Source organism: Puma concolor, chromosome A1 (assembly GCF_028749965.1).
Source record: "Puma concolor isolate L17-30 chromosome A1, mPumCon1.1.hap2, whole genome shotgun sequence".
In the NCBI taxonomy this organism is placed as follows: Eukaryota; Metazoa; Chordata; class Mammalia; order Carnivora; family Felidae; genus Puma; species Puma concolor.
In genome coordinates, this window is record NC_141667.1 from 231,056,117 (window position 1) to 231,073,798 (window position 17,682).

At 40.7% G+C, this 17,682-nt stretch overlaps 1 protein-coding gene and 1 long non-coding RNA gene across 9 annotated transcripts in view; one reads left to right on the forward strand and one right to left on the reverse strand.

The window, feature by feature from the left end:
- Positions 1-17,682, reverse strand: part of FRY (FRY microtubule binding protein) — a 463,051-nt gene that overhangs the window by 187,819 nt on the left and 257,550 nt on the right. For all 8 annotated transcript variants that reach the window (XM_086714061.1, XM_086714067.1, XM_086714035.1 and 5 more), the window contains one exon: positions 13,024-13,077. In XM_086714061.1, the coding sequence (XP_086570187.1) occupies positions 13,024-13,077 (54 nt within the window). The remainder of the gene's footprint in view (positions 1-13,023; positions 13,078-17,682) is intronic.
- The window catches only part of LOC147584836 (uncharacterized), a 49,727-nt gene that overhangs the window by 8,416 nt on the left and 23,629 nt on the right, over positions 1-17,682 (forward strand). The window lies entirely within an intron of this gene.

Below are 17,682 nucleotides of genomic sequence, written 5' to 3' on the forward strand. Positions count from 1 at the left end.
TCACTAGAGGAAGGGGGTAGGTGAGAGTTGAAGAGAAATGAAGGTAGGATTTTACCTGGGCCTTTTTTAGAAAGGGGATAAATTTGAGACAAGAGTCAAGAAGAAAGCTAAGCAGAGACTCAAGGCAGGAAGCCTATGGTAATGAAGACACAAAATAATTGTGTGTTCATAATAATTACAGTGATTAATTTAATGAAGGTTTTGAGTGAACCGAAAGAAGACATATTTGGCTGGTGCAGGGGCTTGGGTATATCGGAGAGAAGAAAAATAATGTTGGAAATTTTAAGCTGGAACTAAATCAGAGAAGTTACTTAATGCTAGCCTGAAAAATTACAGTTTTCTTCTCTAGAAAATGGGAAGCCCCTAAAGATTTCTGAATAGGAAAATGTGCCCATAGAAACGTTGGGGAAGTTTAATCCAGCAGTGATGTGTAGGTTAGACCAAGGGTGTTTGCCAATAGAGGTGGTCAGTGCCAACAGAGGTGGTCAGAACAGACACACACACGCGCACGCAGGCACACGCGCACTCTCGAATTGAATGAGGTTACTGCAACAGTTCCAGGCACACAGTGATCACAGCTTGAGCCGGGAAGTGGCAGGAGAAATGGAAAACCTTAGTTAACTTAAAATGTTTCTGTAGTTAAGCAGGCGAGGCTTAACTTCTTTTTATAAAGGAAACTAGAGCAATGGGAGTTGAAGAGCTTCCTGTCAATGGGACTTTCCACTGTCACCTTTAAAAGAAGCTCCAAGATTGAACAGAACAATTATGTGTCCTTCCTCAGATTCTGTTTCTTGAGAGCCTTATTTCTTGCTGTCTTGTAATTATGGTTATATGTACATACACAAAATTGTACACTGTCGCTAGCTATGGTTTAATAGAAGTTCAGTATCAATAGGCTATTGCATTCTGCCCGCCCTGTGAACCGAGTCACCATCAGTTTTCAATTGAAAAATATCGAATTATTTTTTTAAAAAGAGACCCTACCCTCGCTCCCCCCACACTGTAATATCCACAGCCACGACGTATCTTCCCGTTGTTCCTGTGGATGTAACAGTGGTAAATTTGGGGAACGAAGCAAATTATGGCATGTCAAGGGGTAATTTACTAGTTCTCTCTAAGCTACCCAAGCACAAAAAAGGATACTTCTCCAATCACTACCATCTAAGATATTTTGAATTGGGAACTGAAGGGGGTTCCTCCCAGAAGGGGAAGAAACCCAGAATTTGGAGTCCTTCACATAGGTTAATTCTGCTTAATTATCACATGTGTAATAAAATCCCCAACCATCTACTATCATATTTCAGTAATTTAAAAATACTTGTGTAAGTCTGGACAGGACTTAAGGAGACACGATGACTAAATATAATGTGGTATCCTAGACGGTATCCTGGAACAGAAAAGAGATATTTGCGAAAAAATAAAATAAAATACAAATCCAGAATTTAGTTAATAATGATGCACTGATGTTGGTTTCTTATTGTGACAAATGTACATGGCAACGTAAGATGTTAATAAAAGAAACTGGGTGTGGGAATAGGACAACTGTCTGTACTATCTTTGCAAGCTTTCTGTAGATTAAAAACTATTCAAAAATAAAAAAAAGTTTATTTAGAAAACACCTATGTGGGAGATTTACATGCTTCTGTCATTTACTACAGACCCAGAAAGGAGATAGAAACCTACATTTGTCCCCTAATTGTCTCTGGGTAGAGCTCACGATGTTTAGCAGCTTCACTCACTTAGATGTAACCCACATTCTCCATAGAGAATGTCAACAGTATTCTTTAAACCTCAGCCATAATTTTTTTTTACCCATTAAAAAGTCATCGTGAAGCCATTCTTGGTATTATATCTACTGGACATACTTTCCACGTCAAATACATCGAGACCATCGTAGAAGAGAAGAAAGGTCAGCACTGGGTGGATGTGTGTGTTTTTTCCATCTCTCTGTTACTGCCCTGTTACTGTTAAAGTCCAGGCTTGTCAGGAAGGAAGGGTGGAATTTGCAAAGACCTGGCCCTCAAAGCTCAGGAAGGGAGGAAGGTCTAGCTGGCTTCTTGGTTACTCAACTCCTTCATTTACGGGAAGCAGAGCCAATGGCGAGATGAATTCTAGCTCTGTGTTGCTGTTGAAAGGGGGCAGGCCCATTTACAAAGATGTTCTTGTTGCATTTAAATGATCATATTCTTCCATCATAGATGAGCTAGGTACTGTGGAGCTTGAGGAGATGAATTGCACAGAATCACAGAACTATTTCATACTGGTGTTTTGCTTTGGGGGGAAGGGGATAGAGGGGAATACTAAATGTACTTTGCAAATGTTTTCTTAATGTTTATTTTGGCATTTTATGTATAAATAGGCTAAAAGAGACTGTCTATTATGCTGTAGGGAAGGCATTAATTTTTCATAAGCATTTTATTATAGTTGCTGAATGCAAAGAAGGAAACTTTACATAAATATTTGAATGATTACTCGGTGGAGTCATTCCGTATCTTCCAGTAACAAGGTTGACTTGCCCCGAGTGGTGTGTTTAGTGAATAATTTTAAAGTAACTTCATTGATAGTTTAATTTTTCAAAGTAGTTCAGGTGGCCAAGCCCCGGGGGGTCAGGTTACTGTCTATGAACTACCACAAAATGTTATCTGTGGAAGTAATCCAAATGCAATTTTTTTACTGGATCATATATCGTACTAGTGCTAGATTATAGCAGTCAGTGATGACATATACCAGAGGCTTAAGAATATTACAAAAACTTAAAATTATACAAATCTGTGTATTATATTTTTCATGCAAATTAGGAAAAGATCTTTATTATACGACTTTGATATCCTGGTCTATTTTGTGGAACACCACGTTCCATGGGAGAATAACTTAAGAACCACTGAATAACACTAATGTGAATCCAACGTCAGTTAATTTGTTTTTACTCTTAATTGCTTACGTTTTTCACTTCTACGTTTTATTTTTTTTGGTGTTTTTTTTTTTTTTCCAACGTTTATTTATTTTTGGGACAGAGAGAGACAGAGCATGAACGGGGGAGGGGCAGAGAGAGAGGGAGACACAGAATCGGAAACAGGCTCCAGGCTCCGAGCCATCAGCCCAGAGCCTGACGCGGGGCTCGAACTCCCGGACCGCGAGATCGTGACCTGGCTGAAGTCGGACGCTTAACCGACTGCGCCACCCAGGCGCCCCTCACTTCTACGTTTTAAATAGATTTTGATGGAATTGTAGCATTAGAATCAGTGTTGAAGCACTAGAATTTCACCTGCTTCCTTTCCAGAAAAATTATTACTGCCCAAGATAGTAAAAAGTTATTTTCACTCTACTATAGATGTATGGGCTTGGTTTACCATGTTTCTTGTTTGTAGATGGTATTTTTAATGTATTAAGAAACTAAGGCACTACAAAAGTATGTAAACATATAATGTCTAGAAGAAAACCCCATAGAAGTTACTTGGAATGTCTGAGCAAATTATATGAAATTTATAGAGACAGCACTGGTCACACTGAATCGCAAATAGCTGCATTAAATAATGTTCTCAGCACAGATGACTGATCCTTCACAAGCTACATTTTCATAATTTCATCAGTGTATTGAGAAGATCAGACGGTCCTAAGTTCAAGTTACAGCTCTATCCTTCATTGGCTGTACGAGCTTGGACGTGTCCATTTCTCTGAGGCTCCATGTTTCCCGCTGTGAAATGGGACTGAAGAATACTTAACCTCACTGGGGTTTTACGAAAAGATGAGATACTATAAAGTGTGGGGCACATAACAGACCTTTGAAAACGTCTGTTTTCCTCCTCCATTTCTAAATATTGAAACTGAAGCACAGACATAAAAATTTTTGACTTTGAAAGGATCTTAGACTAAGTTAATAACAGAATGAATGATAGAAATTATTGACAGAATTTTATTTATGACAGCTGATAAATGGTGCTTTCAGGCGTATTGTAAAAAAAAAAAAAAAAAAAAAAAAAAAAAAAAAAAAAAAGGACCCACCTGTCTCTGATCCAAGCACAAACTACTAAGGCCTCCATTTAGAACCCTTGTAGCTTTTAGGGACACCTGGGGGGCTCAGTTGGTTAAACGTCTGACTCTTGGTCTCAGCTCAGGTCATGATCTCAAGGTTCGTGTCCAGCCTGGCATTGGGCTCTGTGCTGATGGTGTGGAGCCTGCTTGGAATTCTCGCTTTCTCCCCCTCTCCATCTCTACCCTACTGCCCCTGTCTCTGTTTCTCTCAAAAAAAAAAAAAAAAAAACCCAAAAAACCAAAAAACAAAAAAAACTTTAAAAAAAATAAGAACACTTGTAGCTTGGTGTGTGTTCCCACACTTTTCTGGCTCCAGGAGCTGCCAACGCAGTACATTCCAAATGTTCACTTGTAGAGGTCTCCAAGCAAGGCTGGTCCTACATTAGCTCCATAAAAGAAAGGTAGGGAACACCAGGCTCCCCGAGTTTGCTGCAGGCAACAGCTCACTCTGGGAAAGGACACTGACATGGCAACTATTATGGAACCAGAATGAATAAGTTGAATAAAACCAATTATTGGGAGCCCAGTTTATGTACACATCAGACTTTCAGGAACCTCAATCATCAGAAAACATTGAGCCCAAATGCGAATGAAAAATGGACACAACCGTTGGCAAAAGATATGGTGTTAAGCTCTTGTAGGTCATTCAGCACAAGATGGTTCTGTAAAGCACACACAGGTCTCATTTGATTCTGTTCTCCCCTCTCTCACCAGATAACCTGCTCTTCTGGCCAAATTCCAAATCAGCCAAGTATTGATGATGCTTCCTCTTCCTGCCTCACTTCTTCATCTCAGACATCTGGTTTCTGTGCTTGCCACACTCCTGACAATTTACAGAAAAGATCAGAAAGGGCAAGCCTACTGGCAACCAATGGCCTTTTGTAGTCATCCCCTCCAAGTCTCGTGAGCAAATGACACTCTTTCTCGGGTTCTCCTTGAACCACTTTCTTTCTCAGGATTCGGTGATGCAGCCAGTCTTATGTACCTTATATACTCTCTTATCTCCCATATGATTACTTATGCAGTGCTGAAGCACATTAAGACCATTCACCTGCGAAAATAAGGATTTGGATTCTAATTCTAGTTGTTCTGGCACAAGCTCCTTTGGGGAGTAATCGTCCTTTACCACATCGAGAGGAAATAACTTTCACTTACTGATTATGACTGTTTCAAGAAACAAAATTGGAGTAATTCTTCAAATAGAAAACATCATACGGTATACAATTGCTTGTATCATTTAACTTACTGCATGTTTTGGTCATAATGAGATAGAAGCAAAAGTCTAAAAACCAAGGGCAGAGAAAATTGACAAGAAAGCACATGTAGCTGGAAGGTATATGAGATGATGAAGATTCCGTTATTACTTTTTTCAAGAGCCACAATTTTCATCTCTGTGTGTAATGTAGCTACTGACTGTCACTGGTACATCCTCCACCAGGTGAGGGTCCCATACTTCTTCAGGTGAGGGTTACTTTGGAGTACTGTTTTACACTTTTTAAAATGAGTTAACTTGATATCTCAGCTGCACCTGGTGACCTTTAACCCAGGTCCACACTCATCCTAGGCAAGCTACTGTGTCATCTGAGAACCCAAAATAAAATGCCTTGGACTTTATATTTAAAAAGGATATCTATAAACTTGGATAGCAGAAGAAAGATTTCACTTGAGGTTCAAATGGGGAGCTCACCTTTCATTCATAGGACCCTCTCCAACAGACCACAGACAGGGAACTCATCACCAGCGCCATGATGATGCCCTGGTACACCGCCTTTTAATTTCAGTGTTGCCAGTCATAATCAGCTAGCGTGACTTAGCTCGAACGTAAGTTTTTCAAACTATTGAATATTAATCTATCAGCTATGAAAATGCATTCTGTATGTCAGCGAATAACACTGCAGCAAAAGGCTTTCTCATCGCTGGTGTCCAGGGAGCTCGTGGCTGCTAACGTCTCACCGTTCCGTGAGGGTCTCTGTTCTGCTGCCATCATGGGCCAGCCCTGCCCTAGAAAGCTGAATCTTCTGAGGCTTTTGCACTTTCCCGGCCACCTTTTCTCTCAGGCCACTCTTCAAATCTCAACTTCTTGGTCCATGCAGTTACTGCCTGGCATGATGCAACCCATTTCATCTGGATGACAGAGAGCTTTAAAATGCCCCTGTGCCTTGGTGGCTTCCTGTGACACACCTGTCCACCTTCCAAGCATCGTTAACTGCCCCCCTAACCTGAGTTCCCATAGCACTTGAAATATACCTCTGCTATAGCATTCGCTCTGCACTATCATTTGTTTGGATATCGGTCTTCTTCCTGGGATTGAGAATTCCTCGAGGGCAGGAACCCTATCTTACTGATTTTGTAACCCCAGAACCTTGCACAGATCCTAGTATGCTTGGGCACTCAGTATTTGTTGAATTGAACAGAAGTGGTTCCAAATCATGGTTGAAAACTACAGTTACTTTTTATTTCCCCTCTCAACCAATATTGATTCTTCTTATATAATTTTACATATATTCTTTCCAGTTCCATTGTCTCCATCTCAGTTTGGGCCTATTTGGTGTCAAACCTTTATCATAATACTCAAACTCCCCAAATGCCTCCCAACTTCAAGGATCTCTCCATTCATGAACCTGCTACCTGGGGGTTAACATCAAGTTGCCACTTTGATCCATTTGACATCCAGTATGTATGAGAGAAAGTCCCACCCACTGCCATTAAAAGTCCTCCACAGTCTGATCCCTAACACTGGAGGCCAGCCAGAAAATTTTGTGTCTCAGGAGAAAACGATGCATTGTTCAGAGCTCACCTCTCTGGGGGTTGTCTAATTTAAGTCTGCAGGCACTCTGCACCTTTTAACGCCTTTGAGCTATTTTAAAATTGTGCATATGAGGGGCGCCTGGGTGGCTCAGTCGGTTAAGCGTCCGACTTCGGCTCAGGTCACGATCTCACGGTCCGTGAGTTCGAGCCCCGCGTCGGGCTCTGGGCTGATGGCTCAGAGCCTGGAGCCTGCTTCCGATTCTGTGTCTCCCTCTCTCTCTCTGCCCCTCCCCCGTTCATGCTCTGTCTCTGTCTCAAAAATAAATAAAACATTAAAAAAAAATTAAAAAAATAAAATTGTGCATATGATAGACAACTGATAGCAATGCCAGAGATTCTTTTCTACAGAAAGAAAAAAACACTCTGCCCAGTGACGGTTCAGTTAATTGACTTCACTCTCCCACTGTGAAAGAAGCCACTTTTGCCTCTGACTGCACATTCATTTCAATGTTCCTGACTTATAAATGTGTCCATTTGGGGGTTCTCTTTTAAACTGGCTGTAACTTCCTCATTAAAAATGAGTTAAGTAAAATCTTTCACATACATTCCTTTTATATTTCTATGAGAGTTATGACGTTGTCTCTTTTTGAATATCATCTTTTAACAATACACATCTTCCACCTCAACTGATAGAGCCATTCATCAGTCCTCAAAGATAACTCATAATGTCTTTTTTCTGTTCAGGACCTTTGCACATTTCCAATCCTCCTCACCATCAACACCCGGCAAAATCCTGTTGCTTCTATTGTTTTAGGCACCTGACAAATTATATCCGCTTCTAGAAAGATTTTTCAGCCACTCGGCCCTAAAGTGATGTCTTCTGGTCACTGAAATCTCATGATGTTTACTGTCTGTAACATCCATGTGGTACTTCTTACTCACATGGACCCCTGTCAGAGTGGTCTGTGCACTGCCTTAACCTCTTCTGGATCTGAAGCTCCTGGAATGTAGGGACCACATCCTTACATCTCTTTGTCCCACACAGAGCTTTGTGTGCATGTACACACACACACACACACACACACACACACACACACACACGCACACACTTTTTATTTAACGTTTATTTATTTTTGAGACAGAGAGAGACAGAGCATGAACAGGGGAGGGGCAGAGAGAGAGGGAGACACAGAATCTGAAGCAGGATCCGGGCTCTGAGCTGTCAGCACAGAGCCCGACGCGGGGCTCGAACTCACAGACCGTGAGATCACGACCTGAGCCGAAGTCGGACGCTTAACCAACTGAGCCACCCAGGAGCCCCTACACACACACACACACACACACACACACACACACACACACTTTTAATAAATGTCTACTATAATAAAGAACATTGCCACCAGGACAATATTTTACTCATTTTACTTTCTAATCTGTGACAATTAATTTAGGCACTTAAATTACTGGCAGCATATGTTTTCAAAATGCTATTGGAAATCTCTTCCCCCTTTATTAATTCTCACTATTGGTATGACTTTCTCACTAGCAGGGACTGAAGCCGTCCCTGGCTGGCTCCCTAGTGCAGGGCAAAGCTTGCTACCTGGGGCGCACCATGCGTGGTCCTTCCACGGTGAGTTTACTTTCTAGCCTGAGGTTATAATTCGTCTGATCACATCTCTCTGTCTTGCCCATTAGATTAGGGGCCTCTCCAGGGCAGTACCATGCTTTCTTCATGTTCATTTCATGTTTATTTCCATCAGCTGGCATACTGCTTGGTGCAGGGTTGCTGCCTGCTAGGTGCTGTGTAAGAATGTACAAATTTCATGGATATGAACTTGATCCAAAGTCAAATTCTGGGAATAATACAAATTCCAAGCTGTTCAATGTGTAAAGCAGTGACTAGTAGGAGTCTTCTCCCGCTCCTACAGAGCTTTAAAAAATCCTGTTTAGACATCTTTCCAGGTGTATCCTAAACAGGGTTAGATTATCATTAGATTAGATTAAGACATATGAAGCCAAGAGTTAATTATATATAAAAGATACAGAAGAAAACTTAAGGAAACAAAGCTTTAAATATACACATTTTAAAATTTAAACTGTAAAATTGACAAATTCTAGGGATATTCCACAGTAGGAAAAAAAAAGAGGTATACAGAACTGTAAATAGTATTCTTTATTGGACATTTTGGAAAAAATAGGCTTTTATAAAATAACTGATTTTTAGATGGACGAATAATTGCCCAAAATAAAATTTCCCAATCTCTCCTCCAGCTATGTGTGGCTATGTGACTAAGATCTTATCAACTGAAGGGGCACCTGGGCGGCTCAGTCGGTTGAGCGTCCAACTTCAGCTCAGGTCATGGTCTCGTGGTTCGTGACTTCGAGCCCCGCGCCAGGCTCTGTGCTAATAAACAGCTCAGAGCCTGGAGCCTGCTTCAGATTCTGTCTGTCTGTCTCTCTCTCTCTCTCTCTCTCTCTCTCTCTCTCTCTCTCTCCCCCCTCCTCTGCTCATGCACTGTCTCTGTCTCTCAAAAATAAATAAATGTTAAAAAAAATTTAAAAAAAGATCTTATCAACTGAATATGAACAGAAGTGGTGTGTGCAATGTTGGGGTGTTTTGGGGTTTATTTGTTTATTTTCCTATAATTCTTTTCCTATTTCTCCTTCTTACTGCCTGAATGCAGATGTAATGGCTGAGCTCCAGAAGCCAAACTAGACCATGAGATGACCTTGGGAATGTAAGCCATGCACCGGAAAACAAAAATAATATAAAGATACTAGACTGATTTTCTTTGTACTTCTTGAACATGAGAGAGAAAGAAATTATCTTGTTCAAGCCACTGTTATTTTATGTGTCATTTGCAGTAAAACCTAATCTTAACTGATACAGGATCTGAGAGCCCTTACCTGTTGAAAACTCCCCTCTGAATTCTTGCCAACTTAGTTAAAAATTTATTTTAATGTTTGTTTATTTTTGAGAGAGAGACAGAGAGACAGAGTGTGAGTGGGGGAGGGGCAGAGAGAGAGGGAGACACAGAATCCAAAGCAGGCTCCAGGCTCTGAGCTGTCAGCACAGAGCCTGACATGGGGTTCGAGCCGAAGTCGGAAGCTCAACTGGCTGAGCCCCCAGGCACCCCTCCCCCCCGACACACACACTTAGTTGTTAGACATATAAACATGTTACAGAGTAAAAGCACAGGCTTGAGAGTCCAAACATGTGGATGCCAGGCTTGGCTCCTTCAGGCTTCAGTCATATAGTGTTGGGCAAGGTCTCTGACACTCATTTCCATGAAATGTAACATAGAGATGGTGATGATGATGGCTTCTTCTCGGAGTTGTTGGAAGCAGTGATTGATGTCGGTGGAGATAATGAGAGAGAAGGGGCTTCATAAATTATACAGTATCACGTGATTTTTTTTTGCTTCTATTTCTAGCAAGAGAAAAATGGATCATGGGCTTGTTAAGTGGAGGAGTAAACAGGGCCGTCCAGGATCAGGCACTGAACGTGCACAAGCCCAGCTCTCTGCAATCTGTCATTCATGCCAGTGATGTTCAAAAGGAAGAAACTGATCGAGTATTCTCTAAACAGGGACCAGCTGCATACCATTCAATGGATATACTTAGCATAGTGCCCATCCTATGGCAAGTACTACACGAACGTCACTTCCACTCTTACTACTGTTCCCACCATCACAGCAATGGAGTCAATAGCATGCAAGGTGGTATCACCAGTATGTTCTTTTCATATACTGTGTGAATCCAGAGTCAAATCCAACCACTTGGTATTAGAACAAGGGGATTACTAATTTGAATGTTTAATATCAAAAGACTAAGAGAGCCTGATACATCCATGGCATTGCCAATGGAACCTCAATTCTTACAATCTGGTAGCAAAACAGTAAATGGGCACAGGTGGACCGATTTCAGCCAAGATTCCTTATGGCCTGGGGGGTCTTTCTATTTTTTTTTCAAGTTTATTTATTTTGAGAGATACAGAGACAGCGTGAGTGGAGGAGGGGCAGAGAGAGAGGGAGACAGAGAATCCCAACCCCGACAAGGGGCTCGAACTCATGAAACCGCAAGATCGTGACCTGAGTCGAAACCAAGACTCAGAGGCTTAACCAACTGAGCCACCCAGGTGCCCCTATCTCTTCAAAGTGAAATAGACTTTGTAGGTTGTCTTCTCTCTTGGTTCACTTGTAAATTTATGATTTAATGACGAGAGGATAATCTTACGTGTCTTATTTGAAAATTCTCAGTGGCCATCTCACTATTGATTCACTTGTGAAGGGTCTTTCCTGCATAGAGATGTGATACAGAGCAGTGCTGCTCAAGCTTTAACGTGTGCATGGGTCACCTGGGGATCCTGTTAAGCTGCAGAATCTGATTCAGTAAGATCTGGGGCAGAGCAGAGATCGTGCATTTCAACATTCTGAGCAACAAGGTTAAAAGTATTATCGCTAATTAAGTGACAAAGTCAGGATTTAAACCCAGGTCTATCTAATTCCAAAGGCTATCTCTTCTACAATGCTGAAATTCAGAAACAGAGGGCTGGATAATAAATGGGAAATTGTGTTTAAGCCAAATCATTTCGGATAAGTATTATCTGCAATGTTAAAATCTAGAAGCACTATTTTCCCAGAGAATAAAGAAAAATATACATTAAGTTGCAGAAATTTTTTTTTTTTTTTTAGGAAAGGACAGTGATATTCTAGAATATGAATAACTAGGATGGGAATATGATAGAATAGAGACAGAGAAAATAGAGTGGAAAGTTATGGAAGACAGATGACACATATTTACATTCTTAAGGAAAAGCAAAGAGCTACAACTTATCCCATTTCCAAAATAATGACCCAAATGCTCGTCCAGGGTCTCTGACCAGCCTGTCACCTGCCAGGTGATGACTAAAGACAATACGACAAGAGAAGACAGTTCCGAGACACAGAGAGATGAAGCCCATATTCCATTTCACCAGCATTCCAGAAAACGGCCAGCTCTACCAGCAACAGAGTGCAAACCCAGAACCACACCAGCCCTCAGACACTGACTATAAGCACGAGGTTTTCAAGTCTCCCTTCGCAAATGCCTTATACAATAGAAAATGCAGAATTCAAACTTTATAATGCATCCTTACAGTTTTGTCGGAAGGGCATTCTCTCTGAGTTCTCCTTAAGACAATAAAACCCCCACCATATTAGATGAGGCTGTGATGCATCCAGCAGTATTTGGTCTCTGCCACTGGCTTCAAGTGAGGTTTCTGAAGGAGAATGTGCTGTCCTCTCTGTCATCAACTGCACAAGTTTAGGAAACGCCACAGACACATCTCTCACTTCCTCTGATGCCCAGTTATCCATCATTCTTAAACATACCTGAAGCCTTCCTAAAGTTACTGAATCAGGATCATCAGATCCTGATTTCCTATGTTTATTACCTGCTCTTTAGAGGTGGATGCCCTTTCACTACTCCTACGTTTTTTTTTTTTTTTCAAGTTTTTATTTAAATTCCAGTTAGTTAACATATAGTGTATTATTGGTTTCAGGGGTAGAATTTAGTGATTCATCATTTACATATCACACCCAGTGCTCATCCCAACAAGTACCCTCCTTAATCTCTATCCAATCTATTTTCAAAAGACTTTCTTTGTATTTATTCTGTCTTAAATTGTTTTTGTTCCTGTATCACCTTTTCCATTGGAATCTAAGTCACTATACTTGTCTTATAATTATTGTTAAGGTGATTTCTCTTTCACGTCATTGTGAATTCCAAAAGAGCTAAAACTTGTCCTAGACTCTGTATTTTGCAGGGCGGTATCAAGCAAATAGTAGGTATTCAAAGGAAAATGCTGGATGAAAACATGATAAGCCCTAATGCAGAGATCTGATCCCTACAGAGTGATGATCATTTATTCAGAGGCATCTTACTAAGTTTTGGAATAGAAGTTTTTTATCTTTCTTAGTTTCTTCAATTCTGGTATATAAAGCTTTAGAAAACCATAGGCAGTTGGGGGCCTATTCATATTATTCCAACATATTCCCATTTTTTCCAATTCCAATCAATAGACATCTATTGAATGTCTACTTGTAAAAGCTGAAGGACACAGCTCCTAAGATCATATCCCTGTATCCTCTTTGAGGGAATTAATCAATACATCAACAATGAGCATCCAGCCCTTGCCGTTTGTGCATTTGGAAATTAATAAAAGCCAGAATATAACATATATACATATAACTTATTACATACTTGGTCAAACTGGGTATCTTCTCCACGCTGTAGAGATTTTGTCAATGGCTTTTCCTAGAAAGAAAAAGAGTAATTATTAGATGCTCTTAAATAGTATTCAAAAAGTGCCATTATTGTTACAATTTTAAAAATTTATTTCTCCCATGATGGGATAGAGGTGCCAGATTTCTTTTTAATGTTTATTTATTTTTGAGAGACAGAGAAAGACAGAGTGTGAGCAGGGGAGGGGCAGAGAGAGAGAGAGGGAGACAGAATCCAAAACAGACTCCAGGCTCTGAGCTGTCAGCATGAGTCTTACGTGGGGCTCAAACCCACAAACTATGAAATCATGACCTGAGCCAAAGTCGGATGCTTAACTGACTGAGCCACCCAGGCACCACGAGAGGTGCCAGTTTTCAAATGAGCGAGAAGCTCTCCCTTAGCTCTGCCCACCTTAATATACAGTGTTTGATTGTTACCACCACAATTCTTGCTATTCATCTTAACATATACCTCTTTGAGGAAAACATTAAAAAGCTGATGCTCTAAGTGGCCTGGAGTTCGCAATGGAAACTGCATAATTAAGAACTACGGAATCCAAGTGAAAAATTTTACTATCTACCCTGGACTTGACATACAAGTTGAAGAAAAAAAAAAACACTATGGCATTCGTATGAAACATTTTACTGTCTATCCTGGGACTTAGCATATAATAAAAACTTGAAAGTAATACACTATTCCATGTCCCTAGATTTAGAAACAAAATAAGATTTAGAAACAATCTAATCATTAGACTGGTGTTGAGGGACACCCTACCAATAATACATTTACTGTGTGTAACTGGTGAATTTGGGGCATGTTATTTGATTTATGTCACACCCAAATCTCTGCAGAAATAATTTTTCAAAATCATTACACCTTTGTTTACATTAGGAAGCCTTAACTGACTTTCCAGCAGGGCATCTTAAGGATAACTGTTTATCCTTACCTGTCCTTTTTCTTTCTTTTCTTTTGTCTTCCTTCCTTCCTTCCTTCCTTCCTTCCTTCCTTCCTTCCTTCCTTCCCTCCCTCCCTCCCTCCCCCCTTTCTTTCTCTCTTTCTCTCTTTCTTTTTAGGTGTGGAAATTAATACTGATCCAAAATTTGGTTTAGGATGAGAAACCATGTAAAAGTTATATATGAAAAAAATAGTAAGTTTCACTTTAGCCAATGTCGATGTCCTAGAAAGACTCAATTTACATGTTGTCAACCACATCTATATAATCTCCCTGCCTCACTTCTCTAATCTTCTCCTCTACCTGAAAAGATAATATGCACCTAAGGCAGATGGCAAACCTCACCCCTACACCACAGAATCTTTGTTCTTGAAGAAATGCACGCACGTGATGGGCTCAGCCTGGAGATCTGATGCTTTACCATGAGCCATATGAATCAATTGTTCTCATTTGCAAAATACACAGCTTCAAAATATGTATTTATCTCAAGTAAAGAGAAAACTGTGTTCTTACGGGCTAACAGACCTTTCCTCTTCAAAGTATGATATCTAGAACACACTGGTGGGAGAGTGGATACAAAAATGTAGGTGAGAACACAGAAGAACCATGAGAGAAGCAACAGATGCAGCTGTTGGTACAAAAAGACAAATCTCGCAACGAAATCGTGAGACATTTCCTGTACGCGTGAAGGTGATAACGTCATCTGAAGTTCTCTGTAAAACCAATTAAATTAAAACTATGAAAATTCAAGAAATGGAAACTGGTGGTGCCAGGTCCCACACACATCCTTGGAACAAACCCAGGATAAGCATTTCTAGTCAGTGTTTTATTTATTCACCACTCAACAGAAGCCGAGGGCTCGCGGCGTCCCAAATGCTACCTGTGGGTGGAATGCGGAAGAACACATGGTTTCTGCCATTAAGGAGAAAAGACTGAAATGGGACAGCAGCCAATGACCTCTTAGGACTGCTGTCTATATTCGCCCATTATTCAAGTCTCAGCGCACCTGTCACTTAGACGGTGAAGTCTTCTCTGAGTCTGAACACCAGGTCTGTCCTCCCCACACCTTACATGCCTGCGGAACTCTGTACACTTCTTCATAGCACTCCTCGTAGTGTAAAGTCACATCACAGTGTGGAATCACGCTATACAACTACACGTGCCTGAGGGATGAGCTAAGTGCCATCCCCTCTGGACCACAAGCTCCAGAAGTGCAGGACACTCTGCACTTCAAGTTACAGACCAGAGCCTTCCTTGGTAATGGCTAAACATCTGCCAAATAAATAAAGACTCTAAGCCGATGACGTCCAGCTTCTACAACTATGAGATTCCCCTTACTTGCATGTGCGTGTGTTTTGTTGTAAGTTAAAAAAAAATTTTTTTTACATTTATTTATTCTGAGAGAGAAAGAGAGAGAGGGGTGGGGGAGGGGCAGAGAGAGAAGGAGAGAGAAAATCCCCACCCCACGCCCAGCACAGAGCCCAGCACGGGGCTTGAAGTCACGAACCTTGAGATCACAACCTGAGCCAAAAATCAAAGAGTCGGTCACTTAACCAACTGAACCACCCAGGCCCCCCCAAATTTTTAATATACTTTTTTATTGTGGCAAAATATCCATGATACGAAATATGCCACTGTAACTATTTTTAAGTGTACAGTTCAGTGCTAATTAACACATTCACAATGTTGCTCAATCATTACCACTATGTATTTTATAAGACCCATTTTAAAGTCAAAATTTTTCAAGGAACTCCCAACTGTAAAACACACTCACACCTCCAAACACACCAGATAGTCCTTTTATTTTAGTATCTGTTTAAATACATAACGATAGAGTTCTAATACTGTGACTTCAATGATACTTTTAGATGGCCCTGTACTGTAATAGCAACAGTATTTATTTTACATACATTAGAGAAAAAGGAATACATCTATACGGGAGACTAAAAGATAATGCTTAGCATACATGTGGATCTGTAGACTTTTGCAATAACTCAGGAGCCCCTATCTTGGGAACCTTCTCTGAAAGACAGCATCCTGGTGCAGTGGGGGAAGTCGTATTCTTTGAAGACTAAGTTTAAATGTTCCTTCCAAGATTAAGCCCATTCTCAGTTCTCCTTCGCGGAGCCACCTGTTAGTTGTCACAGGAGACTTTGTTTGCATCTATTCTTGTAAGCAGTTCCACCTTGTTGCAATTTCCCCCTCTCCCTTCATACCCAGGACATAGTTGGGAAGCAATGACAGGGTCTGTTCAATGTCTGACAATACGTCTAGGCATTTGGAAAGACAGCTTTGGGCACAGAAAATCAAGTTCACGTTTCACCAATCCCAAGGAATTTCTTTTCATCAACATAGATTTTATCAGTGCCAGGAGGCTTAAAAGTAGACCTGGGGAAGACAGTATCATGCAGGCTAAATAAAAAGTGGAGAGAAAAAGAGCAAAGAAAGTTAGGAAAGAAGGGAGGGAGGGAGGAGAGAAGAGAGGAGACTTGCTCAGAAGAGAGTCATCGGAATACAGAGTGAACACCAGGAAGGCTCTCGTGCATAAGAAAAGCTGCAGAGGCACATTTCTGTTTGAGGTTCTCCTGCAGGAGGAGACCGCGGCATGAAATCCCAACCAGCCGCATGGAATCCCAAGTCTAAGAATCCAAGGTTTGTATATCCAAGACATCTTGGTTCTCAAAGAGCATTAAATAAGTAGTGAAGTGAAATTAACACAGAATGAACAATGGGTAAAGAGCAAGCGGAAATCAGCTATGACAGAGGAGTCTCAAAATGATGGTCTCCTTCACCCAGTAAGAGCAGTATGCTTTTAAATTTTTAAAAAACTTATCTTCATTCTGTTTTTTAATAACAATTTTGCTTATTTACTGAAAACTCATTAGTCGAATTGAATGGTATATTTGTTTTGAAAATAAATCATTGTGAAAAAACTTGACTTTGGGGTGATGGATCCCTGAAAATTCTTAGTGGTCCAAAGCTGGGAGTCCTTGGCTTGTGAGCAGCACAGGACAGAGCAAACTAGACATTAAGTCCCTTCTGATGAGAGCAAACACTATGAAATAGTCTTAACCAAAACAAACAAACAACCCTCCCCCCCCCGCCCCAAACCTGAGTGTGACCAAGTCAGAGGCAATGTCCAGGTTTTAGGAAATACAGCAGTTAGAGGAATATGCTACACTATGCCAAAGCGACACAAGCAGCAGAATCCAGGCTGAAGGAAAGAAAAGTGTTTTTTCAGGAAATAAGTTGCAAGGGGGTGGGGAAGTGAAAGGGTGCCAGGTGGGGGGGAGCGGAGGTTCCTACTGATTTTTTAACAAGACGATTGCAATATGTGGATCTTATCTGGATCCCAATTTAAAAAATCGTTAAAAAAAATATGACATTCATGAGGCCATTGGCAACTTTAACACTTTTTGGCTCTTTGAAGATGTTAAGGGATTACTGTTTTTAGGTGTGGTAATGATATTGCGGTTTTGTTTCAAAGAGTATCTTTCAAAGGTACATGCTGAAATGTTCAGAGATGATATAATATGGTTTCTGGTATTTGCTTCAAATATTATTCGGAGGAGATGCAAGGAGTGTGTAATAAACTGGCTATGAGTTGATAATTGCTGAAGTTGGTTTCTTTTTACTGTCTTTCTACTTTAGTGATGTTGAAATTCTCCGTAAGAAAAGAAACCCAG